General features: G+C 40.2%; 1 protein-coding gene across 1 annotated transcript in view; it reads left to right on the top strand.

Annotated features, from left to right (window-relative positions):
- Positions 1-26,301, top strand: part of LOC126425182 (uncharacterized) — a 289,759-nt gene that overhangs the window by 167,870 nt on the left and 95,588 nt on the right. Inside the window, exon 13 of the mRNA XM_050088170.1 lies at positions 17,561-17,732. Coding sequence (XP_049944127.1) covers positions 17,561-17,732 — 172 coding nt within the window. The remainder of the gene's footprint in view (positions 1-17,560; positions 17,733-26,301) is intronic.

Genomic DNA, 26,301 nt, shown 5'->3' with positions numbered 1-26,301 from the left:
GTTCGGTGTTACCTACTCGGTGAGACAACACAGCACCGAGGCCGAAAGAAGAGGCATCACAAGCTAACACCAGAGGCTTGTTAGGGTTGTAATGGACCAGACAACGATCATTCAATAAAGCCTCTTTAAGCTGCTGAAAGGCTGATTGGCAATCAGCTGACCACACAAACGGAACATTCTTACGGCGGAGACGATGCAACGGTGCAGCAATCTGTGATGCATTAGGTATAAACCTAATATAATATGTCAATTTGCCAAGAACTGCTTGCAATTCATGCAGATTGCGAGGGGCGGGCAAATCACGAATAGCTGCTAAATGTGACTGGGAGGGATGAATGCCTTGAGCATTAATAACATGTCCCAGATACTCCATCTCCGTAAGGAAAAATGAACATTTATCGATGTTGCAACGTAGGCCTGCCTGAGACAACACTGTAAACAAACACTCCAAATTACGGAAATGTTCAGCAGGCGTCCGACCGGACACAACAATATCGTCTAAATAGTTGCAACACGATGGCACATTAGCCAGAAGTTGTGACAAAAAACGCTGAAAAACAGCTGGAGCTGACGCACAACCAAAAGGCAAACGCAGAAAACGGAACAACCCCAACGACGTGTTGATGACAAAATACTGTTGTGATTGCTCATCGAGGGGCAATTGCAAATATGCTTCACGGAGATCAATTTTGGAAAAGAAACGAGCTTCCCCTAACTTATCCATCAGCTCGTCTGGTCTAGGCAAAGGAAAAGAATCAATGACAGTCTGAGGATTAACTGTCGACTTAAAATCAGCACACAAACGTAACTTGCCAGACGGTTTCTTTATAATAACTAAGGGAGAAGCCCACTGGCTCGCTGAAATGGGTTGAATAACACCGTTGTTTTGCCAATGACGAAGTTCATCTGCTACAGATGCCCAGAGGGCGTGAGGCACTGGACGAGCACGAAAAAATCGAGGCTGAGCATTATCTTTTAACGTAATATGAGCGGCAAAGTTCGCAGCACAACCTAGTTTGTCTTTAAATATGTCACTGTATTGTTTACACAAATCGGTTATGCTGTCTTGAGGAACAACAACAGAATTAATTTGCAACACATTGTCTTGGATAGACAGGCCAAACAAGTCAAAACAGTCTAATCCGAAAATGTTTACACTGTCTGTAGCGCGGAGCACTGTGAATGAAACTGTTTTTGTATTGCCACGGAATGTGGCTGGCACGCTACATACACCTAACACAGGAATTTGTTCTCCACTATAAGTAGCCAAAGAATGTTTTGCCGCTGAAAGTTTAGGGCGGCCGATAGCCGCATACGTAGCACTATTTATGAGAGTCACAGACGCACCAGTGTCTAATTGAAAATTGAAGGTCTTATCCTGGATGCGTAGCTTCACAAATAGTTTATTACACCGTCTCTGGATCGGTGCAGTGGAGGCGGAAGACACAGAATCAGCGTGTTTAGCGCGTGTTCGCTGCTTACGACAACTCGTGGGTTGGGCGGGTGGAACAACAACTCCCGCGTCACTTGCAGTCTGTACATTACGTTTTACAGCGTTTGAATTACGCTTGGGTCGCATAGCAGAGGGCTGGGTGGGTGGCTTATTGCGAACAAGTTTATTACCCACACGAACCGTGGAAGAGTCTTTAAACGCGACCTTCTGGGCGGGCTGGCTGTGAAGAACATGAATATTCATGGGCTGGGCAGCACTAGAATTGTTCTTGCGTTTACGCAAACAAACAGTCTGGATGTGTCCTTTCCTTTGACAAAAGTGACAAACCGCATTTCTTAACGGGCAACGTTCACGAGGATGAGCAAGAACACACTTAGGGCAAGACTTAACTCTATCATTTTGCACACGCGGCTGACGAATGTGTTTAACATGACACGGCTGGCTAGTGTTTACAGTCTGACTCTGCCGGTGGGGCCGCGGGCGTACATAACTTGCTTAGCACAGGCAATTTGAGAAATACATGGCTGATCTAACTCACACTCAGCATAGTCAAAAGTATCTTGGGCTTCAATGATGTTCATCACAGTCTCTAATGACGGGTCAGGCAACTTTAAGATAGCAGCACGAATACGAGAATCTGCAATGTTTTGAGTAATAGCGTCTCGTAACATGACATCACTGTAGGAAGCTCCACACACACAATTAAATCGGCACTGACGGGTGAGGCCCCGTAAATCTGTTAACCACTGTTTATTAGATTGATGTGGCAGTTTCTTTAATCTGAAGAACTTGAATCTGGCTGCTGCCACATGAACTCGCGACTCGAAATACTCAGCAAGCTTGTTAACAACAACGTCATAGTCTAAAGCTTCTGGCTTGGATTCCGGGAACAACTTACAAAGTAGTCGATAGACTTCCACGCCTGCAGTGGAAATTAAATAAAGCTGCCGCTCAGTACCCGTGATTTTGTAGACTGTCATGTGCGCCTGCAACTGCGCGAAATATTCTCGCCATTCTTCTCTTGATGCATCAAAAGCACGGAAAGGTGGTGCTGCCTGTGCTTGTTCCTTTTGTGTTGGAGGATTAGCCGCTTGTTTGGCAATTGCTTCCACCAGACTTTGTATTTGCTGACTCTGTAACAAGATCAACTGTTGTAATTCGGCAGACATAGTGAACACAAATTAAACCAGCCCCCAAAATTTTATCGCTATAATTAGTATAACCAGAAACAAGTTGAACCAGCCCTGCACACGAGTTTGGAAGCCCTCGTCGCCAGTTTTGTGGTGGCGTTCGTAGTGACAAACAATTCGCTGTAGAAACGGCTTACGAAGTCACCGCCACACTTTAATAGCGGGCCGACCGGTCCGCTGGAACAGTGAACAGAAAGATGAAAACCCAAACACTCTGATTAAATAAAAGTCGGTACTTATCTTTATTAACGAAGATACAGAAACACAGTAGTGAACTCCGTGTCTACAGAAATCTGTCTAGTTCGAGTCAGAGCGGCTAGGTCAGCGTCGGCTGACGACAAACAACAACTCTGCTGCGATGAACACACAACTGACTAGCAAGTACACAATTCGGTGGCGAGTATACAACTGAGTGGTGAATACAGAACTGTCCTAGCGCTCGCGACTCCAGCGCTTAAGAACCCAGAAGCCAGCGGTGGCGCGCGCAGACTTGCGGCGATTTCCTGTCTCGCTGGCGCTGCTTATGCGGACGGCGTCCAGACTTTGACGCTGCCAACCTTTTGGCAGCGGGCTCGGGTGGCATTACTGGCTAGGATATAACACACAAAATATGAGAAAGGCAACAACTCACCTATAGTAGTTCACTGTATGCAGCATAGAAACACGTAACAGAAAAAAGAATTCACACTAGCTTTCTAGCATTCACTCTGTTTCCAACAAAAGTACACAGATTCACACACACAGCTTCACAGACAGATGAACACAAACTCCTGTGCCCATGGCAAGACTGATTATTGATACTAGGTTATTGAAAGCAGTTACCTGAGCTGATGGAGGTGGGGAGGGTACAGGGAAGGACACTTGGAGTGGTAGCGGGAAAGAGCAAGTTTTTGGAACAATAAGACAAAAAGAGTACAGAGGTTAGAGTAAAAGGAGATATAGGAAGAGGGAGAAGTGGGAATGGGAGGGGGAAAAATAGAGAAATGTGAAGATGAGAGGGAGAAGGGGGTAGGAGAGATAGAGATAGAGAGAGAGGAAGAGAGGGGGAGGGAGAGAGAGAGATATACTGCCTATTGTGGGAGGAGGTGGTGAGAGTGGTAGGAGAAGACAGTGGACAATCTGGACAGAAAAGGAGTGCTGTGGACAGAAGAGAGAAGGCAAAAATACGGCAGTTGGAAAATGTTACTGGAGATATAGGCCAGGGGCACTGCGAAAGCACAAGATATTCTGAAGTGACAGTTCCCATCTACATATGAAACTTCCTGGCAGATTAAAACTGTGTGCTGCACTGAGAATCAAACCTTTGCCTTTTATGGGCAAGTGATCTACCACCTGAGCTACCCAAGCACGACTCACATCCTGTCCTCACAGCTTTATTTCTGCCAGTACCTAATCTCCTACCTTCCTGACTTCACAGAAGCTCTCCTGTGAAACTTGCAAGAGTAGCACTCTTGGAAGAAAGGTTATTGTGGAGACATAGCTTAGCCACAGCCTGGGGTATGTTCCAGAATGAAATTTTCACTCTGTAGTGGAGTGTGCACTAATATGGAACTTCCTGGCAGATTAAAACTGTTTTAATGCTTGCTTGGACACTTGCTTAGGAAAGGCAAAGGTCACAAGTGCAAGTCTCAGTCCAGCACACAGTTTTAATATGCCAGGATGTTTCATATTAGTGCACACTCCACTGCAGAGTGAAAATTTCATTCTGAACCCATATACGTAGTTCAGTGAAACTTGAGCTGGAAGGAAGAATCCAAATTCCCCAGCTGTGAAGTCACTTTTGTCATGGAGTGCAGCATATTCAACAACTGAATGGCCAAATTTGATGTTTTCCACAGTTGGCAGTGGCCATTCATGTGAGTAGACAGTTGGCTGCTTTTCATGCCCACAAAGAAGGCTATACAGCAATGTCAGAATGTCTTTTCCTTATTGCCTCACCATTCAAGGACATTGCATCTGCAGTGGAAAGCAAGAGCTGTTGAAATATACCAATGATATTACCAGAGCCTTTACTGACAGACAATATCCTACTGAACTCAACCATCAACAGATCTCCCATGCCATCTGCTCCTTTGACACCAGTAATCCTGTTGGCCAGCCACCAACCAGTACTCCTCTAATCACCCTGTGTTACCCTGGCCTTGAAAAAACTCAACCACATCCTAAACCAGTGCTTTGACTACCTTTCTTTATGCTCTGAGGTGAGGGAAGTCCTACTGAAAATCCTACCTACATCACTCAAAGTAGTTTTCCACCACCCACTAACTCTCAGAAGATCTTTGTCCATCCCTATTTTAGTCCTGCTGCCAATCCTACACCCAATAGATAATTTTCTTTAGGTCAGCCCAGGTGCAAGACTTGTTCCATACACCCATCCACCACCTCCTACCGCAGTCCAGCCACAGGTATTTCCAACACAATAAAAGGCAGGGCCACATATGAAAGTGGCTGTGTTATATATCAGCTATGCTGCAATTACTGTACAGAATTCTGTGTGGGCATGACACTTGCATGAATGGCTACTGTCAAACTGTGGCAAGCTTGACCATCTTGTTGCTAAATGTGCTGTACACCATAGTACAGATGACTTCAACAGCTGCTTCACTAATCATGCTTTTTGGATACTCCATTCCAGCAGAAGTTTCTCTGAACGATGCAAATGGGAATTGTTGCTCCAGCATATCCTACGCAGTACCCCTGACCTAAATTTCCACTAACCTTTTTCCATTGCCTCACCATACATTTCTCTTCTCTCTTCCATCCACACCGTTTCTTCTCTCTCTAGATCATGCACTGCCTTCTTCCACTTTTCATCTTGTAGTGTAGCAGGGGAGCCATCTGCCCAAAGACCTGGCTGTTTCCCACTACCTTCTCCTTCATTCTTTCCCTAACCCCTTCCCACCTCCATCAGTTGAGGCAACTGTTTTCAATAATCAAGTATCAATAATAAGCCTTGCCATGGGCACAGGAGTGTGCATTTGGATATGAGTGTCATTGCTTGTGTGAATGTGTGTACTTTTATTAGAAGTGTTAGAAAAATAGCAAGTGCTCAAAAGCTAGTGCGAATGCTGTTTTCTGTTATGTGTTTCTATACTTCATGTGTTGATCTGTTATAGGTGAGTGGTTGCCTTTCCTTTATTTTTGTATTTCTATATGAATTATTTACATTGTTGTTGTCATCAGATGTAAAGTAAACATTGAATAAATAAGTTTTTGAAAAACACAACATAGATAAGAATTTTAATATTTCTTATATACATGATATATGTATTGTGTAGAGCAGTAATATAAGAGTGGTATTAGAGCAAGTGGAGATAGCCCACCTTGCTACTTTTCAACAGGATGACACTGAGCAATGATGTGATACCTCTTTAGAGAAACACTACTTTGATGTTTTTGTTCCCATATCTCCGAATGATGATGAAAGTGAGGAGGAGTAGCAGTATTGCACTCCATATATAACACTATTTTTACATACTTTCACTACACAAATGTTTCTCCATAGCTGCAAACAGTACACCTTAAATACTTTAGATGAAACAGAGCAATAGTGTAATGTTGATGAACAGCTCTGTTAGTGTACCAACAATGTAGATGAAACTTTGGGACCTTGGAATTGCTGTATTATCAGTCACAACAACAAGGCACAGTTCCAGGCTAGCAGAAGACAACAATGGACATATTATGGCCACCCACTGCCCACTCCTCCTCCCAAATATCCCCAAATACTCCAGCAGCAGAAAAGATAACAAAACAGTTGTAAGTTAATTTAGACTAAGACAGTTTATCTTTAAGTAACATCTGTATACATAAATTTCTGACGATCAACAAAATATGCTTGAAATTTCTTGCAATGAGTTAAATTAAAAATCAAATAAATGAATGTGACTGGTAGCAGAAAAATATAAATGATTATTTCACACAGTCATGGTTCCTAAACTTAGCCATTTGGCCACTGTTAATTAAAGAGGGCATTAGTGACCAAAAGAAATCTACTTAAAGCAAACAGCGGCCTTCATTTGAGCGAGAAATTTCTGAGAATGTGCATTTGGAGAATCAATTGAATGGAAGTGAATCATGGATAGTAGCAAAAATAGAAAAGAAGAATCAAAGCATTTGAGATGAGGTGCTATGGAAGGACGATGAAAGTTTGATGGAGTGACAAGATGAGAAATGAAGAGGTCATCTACAAAAACAGTGAGAATAGGAACATGTGGAAAACATTGAAAAGAAGAAAGGACAGGATGATAGAACATGTGTTTAGAAATCAACGAATAACTTCCACGATACTTGAGGGAGCTGTATAGGATAAAAACTGTAGGGGAAGATGGACGTTGGAATACATCCAACAAATAATTAAGGATGTTGGGTGCAAGTACAACTCTGAGGAAGAGAGTGGCACAAAAGAGGAATTTATGGCAGACAGCAGTGCAATGTAAATTACAACCAAGCTTTATCGTCTACATAATAATGTTTGTCATGAAACTGGTCTATAGAGCATGGAACACAACAGCAAATACTGTACCTGATGAAAATGTTTTAACATTTCAGTGTCAGATACAACATCTGTCCACTTTAAATTTGTATAATGTGTTTGGCAAAGGGTGGCTTTTATTGTACCATATAGTAGCATCTTCATCCACTTACATACTCTGCAAACTACAATGAAGTTGCACTATGCATTATGTTTTCTTCCTATTCCATAAGCGTATGAACTGGCAGAAAGAACGACTGCCTAGATGTCTTTATACACATTTTAATTAGTCTAGACTTGTCTTCACAGCAGTTACAGGAGCAATATGTAGGGAATTGAGACATAGTCCTAGATTCTTCACTTAGTACTGCTTCTTAAAAGTTCATCATTATGTTCTTATGGGATAACTGATGTCTCTCTCCAAGTGTCTACCAACTCAGGTTTTTCAACATTTTCATGATACTCTTCTGTGAGTCACACAAACTTGTGAGCATTTATGCTGTTAAACTGTTAGCCCTGTTTCGAAGGGGTTTACACACTTGATCAATATTCTAAGATCGAATGCACAAGTGTTTACTTTGAAAACTGATTGCATTCTCTCTGTGTCATACCTGTCACCTGCTTTACTTTCAACTGACCAAATGTGATTGTTCCATTCAGTATCCCCCCAGATTGCTATATCCAGGCATATGCGACTTGTCTGCATTTTATCAAGCGCAGAATTTTCCATTTCTATGCACACATCACTTTGAAAACTTATCAAGATCTGCCTGGATATCTGTGAAGTTTTTTCAGATAGTACTTCATCATTTGCAAAAAATCTGAGGTTGATATTAATATTGTCTGTCAGGTCATTAAAGTAAAACATAGACAGCAAGAATTTCAGTACGTATTACTTGAATATCTATGTAGTAACTTCTCCCTTTGTTAATGACTCTTCATCCAAGAAATTGTGAATCTAGTCAAAAATTTTATTTGATAAAACATATGAGTGTAGTTTTGTTACTATATGTCAACGTAATGCTAACTTGAATTGTTTCTGGAAGTCAAGAGATACTGATCCCTGTTCATCTTTATCTATGGCTTTCAGGATATGTGAAAAGAATAAGTTGCTTTTTACATTACTGATTTTCTTGGAATCAGTGCAGGCTGTCATGGAAAAGGTGTAATTCTGTACTAGAGAATGTTTATTTCTATGTTGTTAACTGATGGAACATCGGAAAAATGATTGCTTATATGCCACTGTTTCATAGTCTCTCCAGAGTGCTGAAGAATTTTTTTTTTTTAATTTATCTCCAAAAAGCTGACTAGTGGAATTTTTTAGCATGTTTTGGTGATTTTTGCTTTTAATATGCAGATATTTGTGAAATATCTGACATCTTTTTTTGAGTGTATGCCACTTAGGTTTTGACACCTCTTCAACATTGTTGTTGAATCTACCCCTGCCTGTGTCCAGAGTGAGATCATCGATGCTACATTCCTATTTTGTGGACCTGCTGCCTCTTGCTCCCAGTTATCAGCCACTATTCCCCAACCATCCCTCCCACTCCCTGCCTTCTTTGTCCTCTCACCCACTCCATCCAAGACAACGTGCCACCCTACTCAATCTGCCATTACAGCACTCAGTCCAGTCAGTGTAACTTTACAGGTGTGTGTGTGTGTGTGTGTGTGTGTGTGTGTGTGTGTGTGTGGGTAGGTGGGTGTTTCCTCTATAGCTGTGAAAAAGATTCCCCCGAAAGCTAACCAAGTTCTCAGTTGTGTTTGATTCATTGCTACTACTATCCAGTGAATTCTTACTTTTACTCCTTAAATTATTTGTTCTTATACATTGATTGGATAAAATAATATGAATACCTTGGTATAGACTATTTACTTCCAGAGATAGTTTTCTGGCTAATCTGTAAACCACTGACATTGTTTCTTCTTTTCCGTTAGTACAATGACGTCTCTGGTGCATTAGGAGTAGTGTTCGGATTGATATGCACTTAAAACCCATGAAATGTGTGCCAAAACTCCTTGAAATATGCAATTAAAATATGATCTTATTTATATATTTAAATATGCAGCTAAAATTCATTAATTATGCATTTCTCTTAGATAAATTCTTTGAAATATGTATCTTACTTGGGAAAATTAGTGAATAACCATCAAATATTTTCAATAATTGGTATAATTCAATGAATAACATGAAGCATAGCATGGGTACTTACACGATAAGTTTGGTAAATTCTAAAAATTAGAGTTTATTTGAACTACCAATATTTTTTTTCGTATTCTCTACATGAAAATTTTTCCTGTGGTCAGATAATAACATTTTCAATCTTGAAAATTATCGTTCAACATTACATGACACTACAGGTAAAAATTTAAGAGCAGTGACATCAGACAACATGAAATCATCTAGATTCTTGGAGCATTCCTCTTCATCTATTAACTGAGCGATCTTCCAAATTGTAGGCCAACCAGGATTTCTATGAAGAACTGCATCCAATTTTCCTCTAAGTCTCTCACCGATCAAACCTGGCCAACTCTTGCTCTGTGTTCTGAGTCCTTCAACAAGAGCCACTGCCTTTGTAACTTCCATTTTATGAGTCTCAAATTTCTCAATTAGGTCTGGAAGGCCACCTAAATGTGCTCGGTTGAAAGGTAGGCTATGTAACATGCTGGAATTCTTAAGTGTGTCCCTGGCTTTTGGTATGGCTAAATTTTCGCTATCTTCAAAGCCTTTTAGGACATGGAACAAAAAAGTAGTAATCTAGTGGATGTTGGTTTCAAGCTGAAAACTGCTGTACAGAGAAATAAGCTTAATATTGGAATTCTATGTTGTGTTTGTTTTCTTTGCTTATTCAATTTATCCAGAGCTACATATGCATCCATACCTCTTCAACTTTTATGTGGTTGTCTGCATAACAGTTTGCAGCTGAAATCCACATTCCCCACCTCATCAAGACTGGTTCAGGTGGCAGAGGACAGTCAGGGTGAGCAGCCTTCAAAGCTCTCACTCTACTTGGTGCTTTGATGAAAACCTTCTTTGCCGAACATATAAGGCTGTTGACCTCTGGCAATGTGGCTCTGATCTCCACACCGACTCAATGGATGCCGTGAACCAAACACATGGGGTGAATAATTTTAGGGTAAAACACCTGGAGACACTCTGCGGCCTTCAGCATATATGCGGCACTATCCGTCACAATGGCCAAAACCTTGTTCTCCCACAGTTCTGATCTTCACTTTGTTGTGACTCGCAGATCTTTCAAAGTGCTGCCGTGCAGTTACACGCGTCCTCTACATGTGGCGCTGTCTGCCAGCCATACAGCAGCAGCGCCACCTAAGCGGCCAGCCAGCCAATGGCCACTAGACTCGGACTCAGTTATGATTTGACTGTTAAAGTGTACACACGTCTTACTCTGTTTACTTGATCTGTGACCTTCATGTATTGCGTCTTCCTTGAAATATATTTGTTCAACTTGAAGTTATAACAACTTCCACATAGCATGCTTGAAAGAAAATGAAAGGATTATACAATTTTTTTTTTTTTTTGTTATTGACTCAGGACATGATGTGAAAAACTAATTATTGGCTCGGGATATGATGTGAAAATCTGCACTCTTTTATTACCTATAATTTATTTTAAACTATTCAATATTGGCAAAATTTACACAATGCTTCCTGCACTGTGTGTGCAATCAAGGCGCGTGTTGTTCATTCAACTTCTTTGCACAATATGAGGTGTAGTTGTCCAGCCTTGTCAGCAGAGAGTTTTCCAACTATGATGTGCACCATTTACCAACCGCAAGAATCAGTGGTTTAGTCAACAGATAGACAGACTGGATAATCACCAATGTCTTTCCTAATAGTCTCCAATGTCTGAAATAGAGAAACTAAATTAAAGAATTTGCATAAACATGTGGACACTACATAGGAGACATACGCACCAAAAGAAACATATCGGTTGTAGCACCTACCTGTATTATGACTATTTTCTTATGTATATATATTGACCAAAATAATAGTTGTTTAGTTCGCACAAAAAATTATATTCTTTAAAAATAAATTTACTTTCTTTTTTGCAGTGAACATTTTGAGACAGACTGTCTCCTTCTCAAGTCCTTTCTTCATTTTTCTTTTCCTTTCTTGAAAAACTTCACTCACTTTAAATTTAGTTTTTTATGTTCAAGTAAAAATGTTCATTTTACAAAAATAAACATTCAAACATAATTTAAATTTATTTTTAGAGTTTTTTTAATTAAATGACTATTATTTTGGCCCATGTATATATCAAATTACATCCATTGACTTTCACATGCCTATGTTCATAAAAATTAGCAAAAAACCTTACCTTTTCATACAGTGGCGTCCTTAATCCTTCATTCTCCAGCTTATTCAAGGGGATGTTTGCATTTATTAAAGCCTCGCAAAGATCTTCATTGAACTCATTTTTGTTGTCCATATGCTTCAAAAATGAAATCAGTTGTTGCTGTGAAGTTTGTAACTATGTCTAGGTTACATTGTTCTGGTGCTGAGATGTCCTTTTATGCTGATCCAGTTGAAATCTTTTCTCAATCCTGACCTAAAGTGTTGGAGAACTGAATGAATTTCAATAAGTACGTACAATTGTACAAAAATGTAAGAGAACAGTGTGTACCTACGAGATGGTCACTCAAAAAGATGAATTAAGACTACAAATAAGTTTCTAAAAATTGGAACTTCAATCCCCTTACAACATTTAACTTTTTTTTTTTTTTTTTGCATGAACGTCGAAGGTAATTCCTAAAGGTTTTTTTTTTGTTCCTTCCCATTTGTACAAAGGAAACATGCATGCAAATTTACAAATAAATTTAATAATTGTTTTAATTTCTTGGAAAAATTATTGAAAAAGAAAAAATTTAAACTTACCTCTTTTTCATATAGTTGGCAGAATATTATTTTCTGGTTTGTTGTGAACCCACAGTCACTTCAGATCCATTTCCATAAATCATTGGTTTTTGGCCTGGGCATATTCAATATTTGAAGGAGGTAGCAAAGAGCACAGAAACACACGCAAAAATGACTCAAATTCCGAAATGCCAACAATAACTAGTAGGGCATTGTTGGCAAACTGCAGAGATCAGGTGAGCGACCTGAACAATGCCGAAGCACATTTCTACTCTGATAATCCATCTTGCGCCAATGAACCGTGACAACTCTTTAGCATCCTTATTTATTTTATTTATTTTATTTATTTATTTATTGTTCCGTGGGACCACATTTAGGAGAAGTCTCCATGGTCATGGAACGAGTCAATACATGAAATTATAACACGATTGTAGAAACAGATAAAATGAAACAAGTCGTTAGTTTAAATAAAGAAAATCAAGAATGTAACACTGGAATTTGCTTAATTTTTTATCTCTTCCAGGAGCTCCTCGACAGAATAGAAGGAGTGAGCCATGAGGAAACTCTTCAGTTTAGACTTAAAAGTGTTTGGGCTACTGCTAAGATTTTTGAGTTCTTGTGGTAGCTTATTGAAAATGGATGCAGCAGAATACTGCACTCCTTTCTGCACAAGAGTCAAGGAAGTGCATTCCACATGCAGATTTGATTTCTGCCTAGTATTAACTGAGTGAAAGCTGCTAACTCTTGGGAATAAGCTAATATTGCTAACAACAAACGACATTAAAGAAAATACATACTGTGAGGGCAATGTCAAAATTCCCAGACTATTGAATAGGGGTCGACAAGAGGTTTTCGAACTTACACCATACATAGCTCGAACAGCCCGTTTTTGAGCCAAAAATACCCTTTTTGAATCAGAAGAATTACCCCAAAAAATAATACCATATGACATAAGCGTATGAAAATATGCGAAGTATACTACTTTTCGTGTTGAAATGTCACTTATTTCAGATACTGTTCTAATGGTAAATAAAGCGGCATTTAGTTTCTGAACAAGATCCTGAACATGGGCTTTCCACAACAGCTTACTATCTATCCGTACGCCTAGGAACTTGAACTGTTCCGTCTCGCTTATAACATGCCCATTCTGTCTGATTAAAATGTCAGTTCTTGTTGAATTGTGGGTTAGAAACTGTAAAAACTGAGTCTTACTGTGATTTAGCATCAAATTATTTTCCACAAGCCATGAACTTACTTCATGAACTACATTATTTGATAATGTTTCAATATTACACACAAGATCCTTCACGACCAAGGTGGTGTCATCAGCAAACAGAAATATTTTTGAATCACCTGTAATACTAGAAGGCATATCATTTACATAAATAAGGAACAGCAGTGGCCCCAGCACCGACCCTTGGGGAACGCCCCATTTAACAGTGCCCCATTGGGACTGAACATCATTACCACTCTCAATATTGCGGAGGATTACCTTCTGCTTTCTGTTCTTAAAGTAGGAGGCGAACCAATTGTAAGCTACTCCCCTTACTCCATAATGGTCCAACTTCTGCAGTAATATTTTGTGGTCAACACAGTCAAAAGCCTTCGTTAAATCAAAGAAAACACCTAACGTTCTCAACCTTTTATTTAATCCGTCCAAAACCTCACAGAGAAAAGAGAATATGGCATTTTCAGTTGTTAAGCCATTTCTAAAACCAAACTGTACATTTGACAGCAAATTATGTGAATTTAAATGCTGCAGTAACCTTGTATATACAAGCCTCTCAATAACCTTAGCAAACACCGATGGCATAGAAATAGGTCTATAATTGTCAACATTATCCCTGTCTCCCTTTTTATAAAGTGGCTTCACTACCGAGTACTTTAATCGGTCAGGAAACCGACCACTGCTAAAGGAAAAGTTACAGATATGGCTAAGTACTGAGCTAATATACGTGGAACAATACTTCAGTATTCTGCTAGATACCCCGTCATATCCATGAGAGTTCTTGGTCTTTAGTGATTTAATTATTAACTCAATCTCCCTCTTGTCAGTATCATGGAGGAGCATTTCAGGTAACAGTCTCGGAACACTTTTTTCTAAGAGCGCTATATGATTCCCTGTTGGGACTAGGTTTCTATTTAGTTCACCTGCTATATTCAGAAAGTGATTATTAAGTACTGTACATATATGCGACTTATCAGCAACACGGACATCCCCACTACGCACTGATTCTATATCCTCGACCTGTCTCTGCAGACCAGCCACTTCCTTTACGAGTGACCATATGGTTTTAATTTTATCCTGAGACTTAGCTATTCTATCTGCATACCACATACTTTTTGCCTTCCTAATAACTTTTTTAAGCACCTTACAATACTGTTTGTAATGGGCTGCTGCATTTAGATTTTGACTGTTTCTAACGTTTTGATATAATTGCCACTTTGTTCTACAAGATATTCTTATCCCTTTAGTCAGCCACCCAGGCTGCCTGTTTGTGCTAGTACCCTGTTTTAAACGTTCTAACGGAAAGCAACTTTCAAAGAGCACGAGAAAAGTCTTGAGGAAAGCATTATATTTATCGTCTACTGTATCAGCACTATAAACATCTTGCCAATCTTGTTCCTTGATAAGGTTTACAAAAGTCTGTACAGCAACTGGATCAGCTTTCCTAAAAAGTTGGTAACTATATTTAACATGTGTTGAAGCACAAAAATCTTTTAGACTTAAAATTTGTGCATCATGATCTGAAAGGCCATTCACCTTTTTGCTAACAGAATGCCCTTCTAATAATGACGAATGAACAAAAATATTGTCTATTGTTGTTCTACTGTTCCCTTGCACTCTCGTTGGAAAGAATACGGTTTGCATAAGATTATATGAATTAAGGAGGTCTACCAGCATCCTTTTCCTTGCACAATCACTTATACAATTAATATTGAAGTCACCACATATAACTAACTTTTTGTATTTCCTATAAAGTGAACCAAGAACCTCCTCTAGCTTTAGCAAAAATGTTGTGAAATCGGAGTCTGGGGATCTATAAATAACAACAGTAAGAAGTTTAGCTCCACTAAATTTAACCACACCTGCACAACATTCAAACACCTTTTCAGTGCAGTACTTTGAAACATCAATTGACTCAAATGGGATACCGTTTTTCACATACATGGCTACTCCCCCACACCGCAAAGAGCTCCTAGAAAAGCTGCCAGCCAACCTGTATCCTGGTAAAGGAAGCCTCTGAATTATCTCCTTATTTAAGAAGTGTTCAGATATACCAATAATTTCAGAGTCAACATCTATAAGCAGTTCACTAACTTTATCTCGAATACCTTGTATATTTTGATGAAATATACTAATTCCCTCATTAATCGGATACCCAAGCTTTGTAGAAAGTGGTCTCTTTGTTAGAGAGACTTCCCTTAAGCAGGAATACCTATCAGCTGACTTCAATCTAAAAAAGGTACAGCTCTAACACCCACAACTACCGGAATTTTCCCATGAGTGATCCCACCACCCCCACCTATGCTGTCACCTATAAGTTTTGCCAACCTCCCCTTCCCATACCTGTTGAGGTGCAGGCCATGTCTAGTGAAACCCGTCCTACTGATAGACTCCACCGACACCACTGAAATGTGACTCATGCCTTCTGTCACCAGCGCACCCCCAAGTCTCATGTTATTACGCCTGACGGCTATATTAAGATGAGGCCGATCGTGACGCTGAAACAGTTCCACGAAATGCACATTCGTGTTGCCAGTCTGAGTGGCTATCTTTTCCAGGTCACCATCTATGTCATACTTCCCATCCCTATCAATACTATTACCAGCCCCACCCACAATCACTACCTGATCCTCTTTAGTAAAATCCCTACATAACCCCCCTATGTTAAAAGTCACCTGAGCCAATCCTGCATTAGGCTTCACAATGCTGGTGACCTGGTACTCACTCCCCAAAACTTCCTGCAACTGCTGGCCTACACCTCTACCATGAGAACTACCTAACAGCAGAACCTTCTTCTTTCTCTTAGACTTTGCAACTGTCCTAGCCACCGTAACTGCTGAGGTCTGCTGCATACTTCCTACATCTACAGCTACTAGAGATTCCTCTCCACTAGACTCTGACAGTTGGTCATATCTATTACAAACACCAATAGTAAAACTATCTGAAAATCTCCTTCTCCTAGCAGATCTCTTGCCAACAGCCAGCTCCCATTCCCCAACCCCCTTCTCCCTCCTCATCCTATCTAGCTCCTCCTGTGCGTTTTTCAACTGCACCTGAAGGGCACAGATCTTACGCTCCTGCTCCTCTATCAACTTACTCTTGCTACATAACCGGCAGTTCCAGGAGAGGATCTCACCAGAATGCCCACTGGCTTCCCCACTGCATTCCCCCCAGTGAAAATACTTCGAACAAGTCTCACACCGCAATCCACTACTCACGAACCTACGGCAAAGCCCACACTTCTCACTCATGGTAAAATTTTACAATTATTGAAACAAGAAAACAACTTTATCTAAGTTCCGCTACTACAATAAGAAGATGTTAAAAACTGACTACAATTATCACAAACTTGCTCTACAAGGGAAGTAACTACTATTATTGACAGTATTAATCAACAACAAATGAGAATATAACAAAATACTAACACAGAAAGAAAATCAAGCGTCTAATGACAGTAACGAAACCGAAAGCAGTTCGCAAAAATTTCTTCTGAAGTTATTTCACCGGAAAACACCAAGAACACCGGTTGAAGACTACTAAAGTTCCTAAGTCTGAGAGACTACCTAAGTGGAAAAACAAGATTATGTCCTTACATAAGCTACCAACATTTATCTGAAAGACTTTTGTTCTGATGCCTCATCCTGTATTATCTCATTTTGGAAATTTATTGGTCTAATATTCTGGGAGGTTCTCGGATTGTCAAGGAACAAAATGAACTTCAGTATGACCTCTAAATGTCAAAAATATGCATCTTTATGGCCATTTCCTCTACATGTGACAATAATATGCCCAAACACCAAAACTATGCAAATATATGCATTTTAAATTTGAATTTAAAGTCGCCTAGTACCTCCAAAACATCATAATTTGTAAAGATATAACACCAGGTATCATAAAAAATGATATGCAAAACATGCAAAACTCGAACTCTACTTATGAGCCACCAGTACATTAGTGATTTTTGATGTATTGTGTAAATGTTGGCCATTTAACTCTTCTATAAAGACTGAACTGCCCTTCATCTGCAAAACATAACACTGAAAAAAAAACTAAGCTTACTGACAGTAAAGAGGATTGCTGTCACGAGTAACATGTCTACTACCATAAAAGTGATTGCTCAGTGTTATATAAATGTAGGGTACAATATCAGCTAAAAGTGAGTGATAAGAACTGTATAAACTGAACCATCATATCAGAAATGCTACTAGTGAACCTCTTGTGGATTAGGTGAATTCAAAGGAGAGTAGGAATATTGTGTTTATTAATTTTATTGAACTGTTTTATGAATATACTGAACACTAGATAACATTTAAAAACATTATGAATAATTTTTGTTTCAGGGCTCATGACCTAGAATCCAAAGATTTAAATGGATTTAGTGACCCCTACTGTGAGCTTAAGATCAGTGGTGAAGTTAAATATAAATCTAGTGTTAAAAAGAAGACTCTGAATCCTTGCTGGGATGAAAGTGCAATCATGGCATTGCCTCGGAATGGTGAAACACTTGATGTGGTGAGAAACATAGTTCTTAGATTTCCATTTTCTTTGAAGGTACTCAAACTGTGTAATTAACATCATATATTTTATTTGCAGATTAGTTGATGTCTGCCTTCATGGGATAAACTGGCACACTAACAACCACTGATTTTTCATTGATAAAACGCAATCTATGCTCATTTACTGAGTGATCAAAAAGTCAGTATGAATTTAAAAACTTAATAAACCACGGAATAATGTAGATAGAGAGGTAAAAATTGACACACATGCTTGGAATGACATGGGGTTTTATTAGAACAAAAAAAAAACAAAGTTCACAAAATGCCCAACAGATGGTGCGGGACAGCAAAACGTCAGTGACTGTGCATGACAATCGTGTATAAAAGGAGCTGTAATGAGAGAGAGAATCAGATGCGCCAGCAGTCACACCATGTTGATGTTACCTAAAAAGGCACTTTTAGTTAAGCTGTATCATCAGAATGGGGAATGTGCTAGTTCAGTGTTACGATCCTATCACCATAGAAAGGGGATTCGAACGGGTAAAGGTCCGTTGATAAATGCAGCTGTGGCGAGAATGATTTCGAAGTTCAAAGCTACGGGTTGTTTAGACGATAGACCCCATAGTGGCCGAACAAGCACAAGGCGTAATGCTGCTGAGACAGTTCAGGAAGAAATGGAGACTGTAGTGGGTTTGTCTATGCACGGGGAAGTTAGCACTCGTGCAGTCGCACATTGCACCGGCTTTCCATACACTACCGTTTGATTGGCACTGAGGCATACCATGCAATGCTATCCATACAAAATCCATCGGTATCATGAACTGTTATCTGGCGATTTAGTGAAGCGGAGGGCATTTGCGGTGTGGGCATTTCAAAAGATGGCGGAAGATGATGATTGGTTGAGTAACCTGTTGTGGACCAACAAAGCTCATTTCACACTCCGAGGGTCTGTCAGCGCCCACAACTGCAGAATTTGAGCTATCGAAAATCCTAGAACTGTCGTGGAAACTCCATGCATGATAAGAAAGTCATGGTATGGGTTGGATTTACCACATCTACCGTTATCAGGCCTTTTTTCTTCAAGGAAATGCGTGATTCTGGTTTTGTAACTGCTACCGTGACGGGTGAGAAGTATGCTGATATGTTACAGAATTGCATCATCCCCAGCCTGGCTGATACACACCTACTGGAACGTACAATGTTTATACAGGATAGCGCTCCACCCCATATTGCTAGACGCGTGAAAGATCGCTTGCACACATCCTTTGGTAATGATCGTGTGCTCAGCCGCCACTTTCGTCATGCTTGGCCTCCCAGGTCCCCAGACCTTAGTCCATGTGATTATTGGCTTTGGGGTTACCTGAAGTCGCAAGTGTATTGTGATCGACCGACATCTCTAGTGATGCTGAAAGACAACATCCGACGCCAATGCCTCACCATAACACCGGACATGCTTTACAGTGCTATTCACAACATTATTCCTTGAGTACAGCTATTGTTGAGGAATGATGGTGGACATATTGAGCATTTCCTGTAAAGAACATCATCCTTGCTTTGTCTTAATTTGTTATGCTAATTATTGCTATTCTGATCAGATGAAGCACCATCTGTCGGACATTTTTTGAACTTTTTTATTTTTTTGGTTCTAATAAAACCCCATGTCATTCCAAGCATGTGTGTCAATTTGTACCTCTCTATCTACATTATTCCGTGATTTATTCAGTTTTCAAATTTATACCGACTTTTTGATAATGCCTGCCCACACAGGGTGAGAGTTTCTACTGCTTGTCTTTCTGCTTCTTGGCCAGTATATCTCACTGAACTATGCATAGAGTCTGGTTCAGCTAAGCTGTTCACCTTAAATACACTCTCAGAAAAAAAGAGAAAAAAGAAACACCATTAAAAAATTATCCACATGGGGTGGAAATTGGTAGATGAGTTGTACATTTACAGTAAAAAAAAAAAAAAAAAAAAAAAAATGAGTACAATTTCAGAAAAATTGGATGATTTATTCAAGAAACAGAGCAAGTCAATAACATATTAGTGCACCTCTGGCTCTTGACTTTGTATTGATTGAGTGAATATTTGGATATCCTCCTGAGGGATACTGTGCCAAATTCTGCCCAATTGGTGTCTCAGATTGTGAAAATCCTAAGCTGGTTAGAGGGCCCTAACCGTAATGTTTCAAATGTTCTCAATTCGGGAGAGTTCCAGCAACCCTGATGGCCAAGAAGCACAAAGACAAGCAGTATAAACTCTCGCCCTGTGTGGGCAGGCATTATCTTGCTGATGGGGATGGGTTGCAATGAAGGGCAACAAAACAGGCTGTGGAATATTGTCAAAGTACTGCTGTACTGTAAGGGATGACAACTGTAGAGGTCCAGCTATGAACAGAAATGGCACCCCAGACCATCATTCCTTTCTGTTGGGTCATATGGCTGGTGACAGTCAAGTAGGTATCCTACTGCTGCCCAAGGCATCTCAGACACATCTTCAGCATGGAATCTCATTTATTGGAGTAGAATTGTCTTCAGTGATGAGTCCCGCTTCGACTTGAGCCCAGATGCCCCGGACAGCAGTGGGATACCAGCCTGACTGTCACCCACTGTATAACCTGACAACAAGGAGTGATGGTCTGATGTCCCACTTCTGTTGCAATCCATGGCACCCTTACAGCACAGCAATATACTGATAATATTCTATGCTGTTTTGTTGCCATTAATGGCAAGCCATCCTGGGCTTACAAGTCAGTAAGATAATGCCCGCCTGCACAGAGTAAAAGTTTCTACAGCTTGCTATCGTGTTTGCCAAACCCTAGTTTGGCCATCAAGGGTGCTGGATCTCTCCCGAATAAGAATGTTTGGAACATTATGAACAGGGCCCTCCAAACAGCTTGGGATTTTGACAAACTAACAAGCCAATTGGACAGAATTGGGCACAATATCACTTAGAAGAACATCCAACAATTCTGTCAATCAGTGCCAAACTGAATAACTGTTTGCATAAGGGACAAAAAATGGTTCAAATGGCTCTGAGCGCCATGGGACTCAACTTCTGAGGTCATCAGTCCCCTAGAACTTAGAACTACTTAAACCTAACGAACCTAAGGATATCACACACATCCATGCCCGAGACAGGATTTGAACATGCGACCGTAGCGGTCGCGCGGTTCCAGACTGTAGTGCCTATAACCGTTCGGCCACTCTGGCCGGCCATAAGGGACAGAGATTGACCAACATTTTATTGTCTTGCTCAATTTGTGAAGCAGTTCTGTTGAATAAATCATCCAATTTTTCTGAAGTTGTAAGCCTTGCTTGTCTGTACATTTACATCACATCTCATTTCTGTCCCATTCAAATAATTACTTTGTGGTGTATAGTTTCTTTTCTTAGAGTGTGTTTACAGAAACTTATAAGATAATGTAATTCTACTTCTGTGCAGGTGAATTGTAAGGAAGTCATTACCAAACCATTTATAGTCTATTGTCATAGATCTATTAATTACAGAGATATTGGTATCAACTTCTATTTTTCAAATGAATTTATAATAATTTCTACTGTATTAATAATAATTTCTGTTGTATTAATTCAAATAAATTTTGCTCTTGTAAATCTGATAAGTAGTTTTCAAAAATTATAGTATTCAACACCACTAGCCACCCCAGGTAAATTGCTGCTCACATCATATGCAGTCACAATTGGACCTAAGCACCCAGTGACAGTGGCCATGTGTGTGAGTAGTTGTTGTGTGAATGTGTAAGAATTCTACTTTTGAGGAAGGGCTGTATCCAATTGCTAAAAGTATTTCTAGTGTTCTTTTTCACTGTGCCTGTCTGCGAGTCAAAGTCTCCTCTTTGTGGTGAGTAGCTGTCTATCTTTTCCATATTGTTGTTAGCCAATCCCGTACTTTCCACAGTAGCCAGCACCACTAACCAGTACACTGCTTGCATGTACAGTATCTGTAGTGCATGAGGGAACACAGTTACTCACTCCAGACATTCTTGGAACCCATAAAATGTGATGTGATTTGATTTTCATGAAACAGACACGATTTTCTGGCTATAAATACATGCTGTCTCATGCAGCCACTCACACCCACCAGTACATTCAGCCCATGGTCCATAGCATTTTTCTCTAAGTTCTGAAAGCTTCTCAGTAGATTGCAGGACTACATGTATGTGGACTGAGACATCCCAACACTCAAAACTGCAAATTACTTCAGTGGTACATATATGTCCCATCAATGATGACAGGGTTAATCCAATTGCTGATTTGGGCAACCATTGAAACTTGTAAAGGTGTTTAAAATAGAAGAGACCAAAGTATTGAATCAACAATCTTTATCCGTATTACCTAATCAGCCACAGTGTTTGAGAGAAAATCCATTACAGATGAAGTATTTGTGTATATTCTGCTTGTGTATGGTGACTGCAGAAGGAATGCAGTGAGAACTGTTGAGTTGAATCCACTATGGTATATTGACAGGGGACAGCTTCTTACTGCTGCATCTAGCAGCTCTATCCTGTTCCCACCATATCTTCAAAGAATTATCTTTACTGATGAAGCAACCACTACAAATCACAGAGAGAGGTATAAAAATTATGCATTATTGGGCTGCCAGTCATTCACACTAGCTTAAGCAAATTAAACATCAGCAGTGGTGAAGTGTGCATGTTTGTTCTTGGATTGTTGGAGAAGACAGAAATGGTCCTTACCCTATTAAAGAAATCTTAATTGTAGCAAATACGCACCACTCTGCTATAAACTCTCATAGAGCAAGTACCACTTGAAACTGGTCATCTATGGTTAGAAAATCACTTACCTGGCTGTTTTCTGGTCGATAGACAGGATGTGAAGGCATTATCAGTTGGTCTGTGTGTTCAACTTGTTTGACACTGCTTGACATTTTTCCGTGGGATAAACTCACAGATGAAGTCTCTACACAAGTTCTGATACCCTGAGAGGTGTTAAAACAAAGCATTCTTGTAGTGTGTCAGATATTATTGGAGGAATATCTTCAGAGTAATCAGAAGTCATTGCAATGGTGACTGCAAACATGTTTCAAGGTAGATGGTTGCATTTTGAATGAATTGCTGACATAATTGGAGGAAGTGTTTATCACCACTTTCTTTCATGATTTCATTTTTGTTGCCTTGGCTGGTATTGTAATTTTACAATATACATGTGTATCTCAAAATTAAACTCCTGTTAAATTTTTTGTGTGAAGTTATAACTGAATTTCTTGTCTAAAAAGTCTATTCAATTTGTGACATTCACTTTCCTTCTAAATCTCTTGTGGAAACAAGAGGAGAATTGTTACTGTACTTAACTACTGAATCATCATTAGATGCCACATTCTTTGCTTTAGAGTTGATGTGTCAGTCCAACCACATGTTGTGTTTTAAATTAAACTTATCTCAAATACTTCAGACTTGCATCATTCAGCAAACAATTTATTTTTTAAATGAATTCCAGCTCCTAAGTGTTATAATTTCTGTAAAACTACTTTTCTGATTTTTCTGTGTGAAACACTGTTGAATTTGTCTCTTTAAATTCAACAATACTAACAGACATTACTATAGTTCTAATTAAAGAGATGAAGGTCATTTCTTTGGTTAATACAGCTATGATAAGAGATTATATTTAGTTCAGTGAGGACTTCTTTACATTTCATCTGAGTGAAAACAGAATCACAGTATCTCAAATGGTTTTGGAAGTATGTGAGTTAAATAACTTAGCTGAATGATCCCATTTATTGTTCAATTAAGTTGTCCTGATACGCTGTGTTATTTTTTTATTGGTTTTGACATAAAATAATAAGTTAATAAAAACTAACTCCATAAAGGCTAACACTGGTTACCATAAGTTAGAGTGCATACAGAAATCACATGGACACCTTTTGTCACCCCTTTTATGCTCTGTTCCACTTCCCACTTCCTTGCTCTTGTCATTTCCTCTTGTGTCAACTATCACCCACTAGAACACTATCATTCATCTTTGATTTTATGATCTTTGACTCTCCTCTTTTGTTATTTGTGTCAGTATGCCATTATGAGTTGTTCGAGAGTATTGTGCTTCCATGTCTCATTAATGTTTTTGATAATGAATCACTTGTTGGTGATTTCCATCCTCTACCATATCATCATTAGAACTGGAATCACTATATTGGTGACCCTAACAAACATTGTAAACATCATTTTCAATGCCTGCAATACAAATGTGCACTTTGTCTTAGACTGCTATTGTGGCAATCTATATTCACCAGTCTTAGAGCTCACCGCATCTGGATGCAGTGTACTGGAAGTGTGATTAGTGAGTATATTCTCAACCTGAGTGTGTACATCCCCAGACTCCCCCACATTCTGTCAAAAATTATTCTGGTGTTAGTTTACTTCTGCGTGCGCACCTTACTAACTATGAGTTAGTTTGGAGGGTAGGAGATGAGGTACTGGCGGAAGTAAAGCTGTGAGGATGGGCATGAGTCATGCGTGGGTAGCTCAGTTGGTAGAGCACTTGCCCGCAAAAGACAAAGGTTCCAAGTTCGAGTCTTGGTCTGGCACACAGTTTTAATCTGCCAGGAAGTTTCAACTATGAACCCGACAATGTATAACATGTTGAACTCTGTGCTACCCCATTACATTGCACTGGGAGACTGTGGACCTCAAACATGCTGTCCTCCACATCCCACACAAAACTGAAGCAGTAACAATTCTGCCCCTATGTGACTTGAATGGACACTCTTTCCTCATCAACTTCACAGTGGTGCAAAAACAATGCACCGACTCCAATGTTTCCATACAATAATGTCGATTTCTGCACTTCGCATGTTGCACAACCTGTTTACAGTGTATGTTCTGAACCTGGTGTTACTCACAATGTGCAACTACTGTACTGCATATTTCACCACTGCCATTCAATGGCCTGGGATCTGTGCACTACTTGCCTTCTATAGATAGCACCCACTCTCGGGCTCCCTATATTCTGACTTCTCAGTTTTTGCATTCTGCGGCTACAGCTGTATCCCATGATGGTCAGCTGCACATCTGCACCTTTCCTTCAGGGATCCCCCCCTCCCCCCCCCCCTGCCCCCCCCCCCCCCCCCCACCCCCCACCCCATGGCCCCATGCCTCATCGGGATATCTGCAACTGCTCAATCAAGATTTTGATACTGCCAATGCTGTACTGCCCTTACCAGTCACTCAGATATACCTCGTACACCAACACCTACGCAAATGGTTTTATCCAGTAGGTTTCCTTAATTCCCTCCATTACTGAAGGACAATCCACACAATTGGTATTTTTAACAGATAACATCTTTGACCTTCATAGCATTATGGACAAAGACTCCTGTTTTATTTGCCTGGTTGGTCATTTGCACAACCTCACAGACCTTATCAGTGACTCGGTCCTCACTGCACCTGCCTATCACAAATACTCTGAGGATAAAACTATTATTATTGAACGTTTGCCATGGACCCTTCCAAGATTGCACGTTGTATTAATATGATGAGAACTTAGGGTCTGCGTCCTCACCCCAACTTTGGTGCATCTCCGTGCATCACCGGACATCGAATTCATGCTCGACAATGTGTTATAGACATTGTGGTTCATCAAAATCCCCTATGAATTGCAATTACAATTATTGCCATATGCTTCCAGTCTGCTGGCAAATAAGTTATGCACTGAAGATCAAGCATATAGCACCCTGCGGCACAGACACATTCTCGCTAGCTCGAATAGTCATTCAGATGATGATGTTGGTACTATGAGCGGCACCTCCCCCGACCGTCCACCCCACTCCACTTCACTTAGCTGGCAGGGGCTATGCGAGAGCACACATGGTTGCATGGGACGACACATAGCCACCTGGTGCTAACTTTCGGGCACTACCTGCACCTACTCCCTAATTGCTTGTGACCTCTACCAAGAGTTGGCTTCACTGCTACACCATGCATCTGGTGCACTAAGTCCAGGCTGTTCAGCACTCCTTCCATGGTATGTGTACAAGGCCCCCTCTTCCTACACTCCCTCTCTGAGTGTTCTGTGTTACCGACCCAGCTCACAGTTTGGCACCAACACTCTGCCCTCAGTGCTCATTGAGTGCACAATGCCTCACTAAGTCAACAAATAGTTGCTGCATCTTCATGGTTGGCACGGGCTCTTCATGTAGTATGCCAGCCCTGCAGCATGATTTCTTCACAAGTGCACAAAGCGTCTTCTGTCTAGTCTGCTCTACCTTCACCGCCATTGATGTTTCAGGATTTCATGGTCAATCACATTTGTCTCTGCAGTGTCTCACCCCAGTGTATTTCCCCCTCACACAGTTACACTGAAGGTCCTTAAGCGAGTTGCAGCAATGAGCTTGTATCAGCAATCTCTGATGGCATGTGCCACAGAGTTAATACAACGGAAGGACCACTCATACGTCATAAGTTACGACATGCCAAGTCAACCATCAGTGAACCACTTGATGCTGAAATCATTCACTCTTTGGACAGCATTTGGTCTTCCCCCATACATCTTATTCAGAAGAAAGGTGGCTTGTTATAGATAACTAGCCTATCCCTCACATCCAAGACTTCTCGC

The sequence above is a fragment of the Schistocerca serialis genome, chromosome 1 (genome assembly GCF_023864345.2).
Source record: "Schistocerca serialis cubense isolate TAMUIC-IGC-003099 chromosome 1, iqSchSeri2.2, whole genome shotgun sequence".
In the NCBI taxonomy this organism is placed as follows: Eukaryota; Metazoa; Arthropoda; class Insecta; order Orthoptera; family Acrididae; genus Schistocerca; species Schistocerca serialis.
Note: the sequence above shows the minus strand (reverse complement) of the source record. Positions and strands in the feature narration are given on the sequence as shown.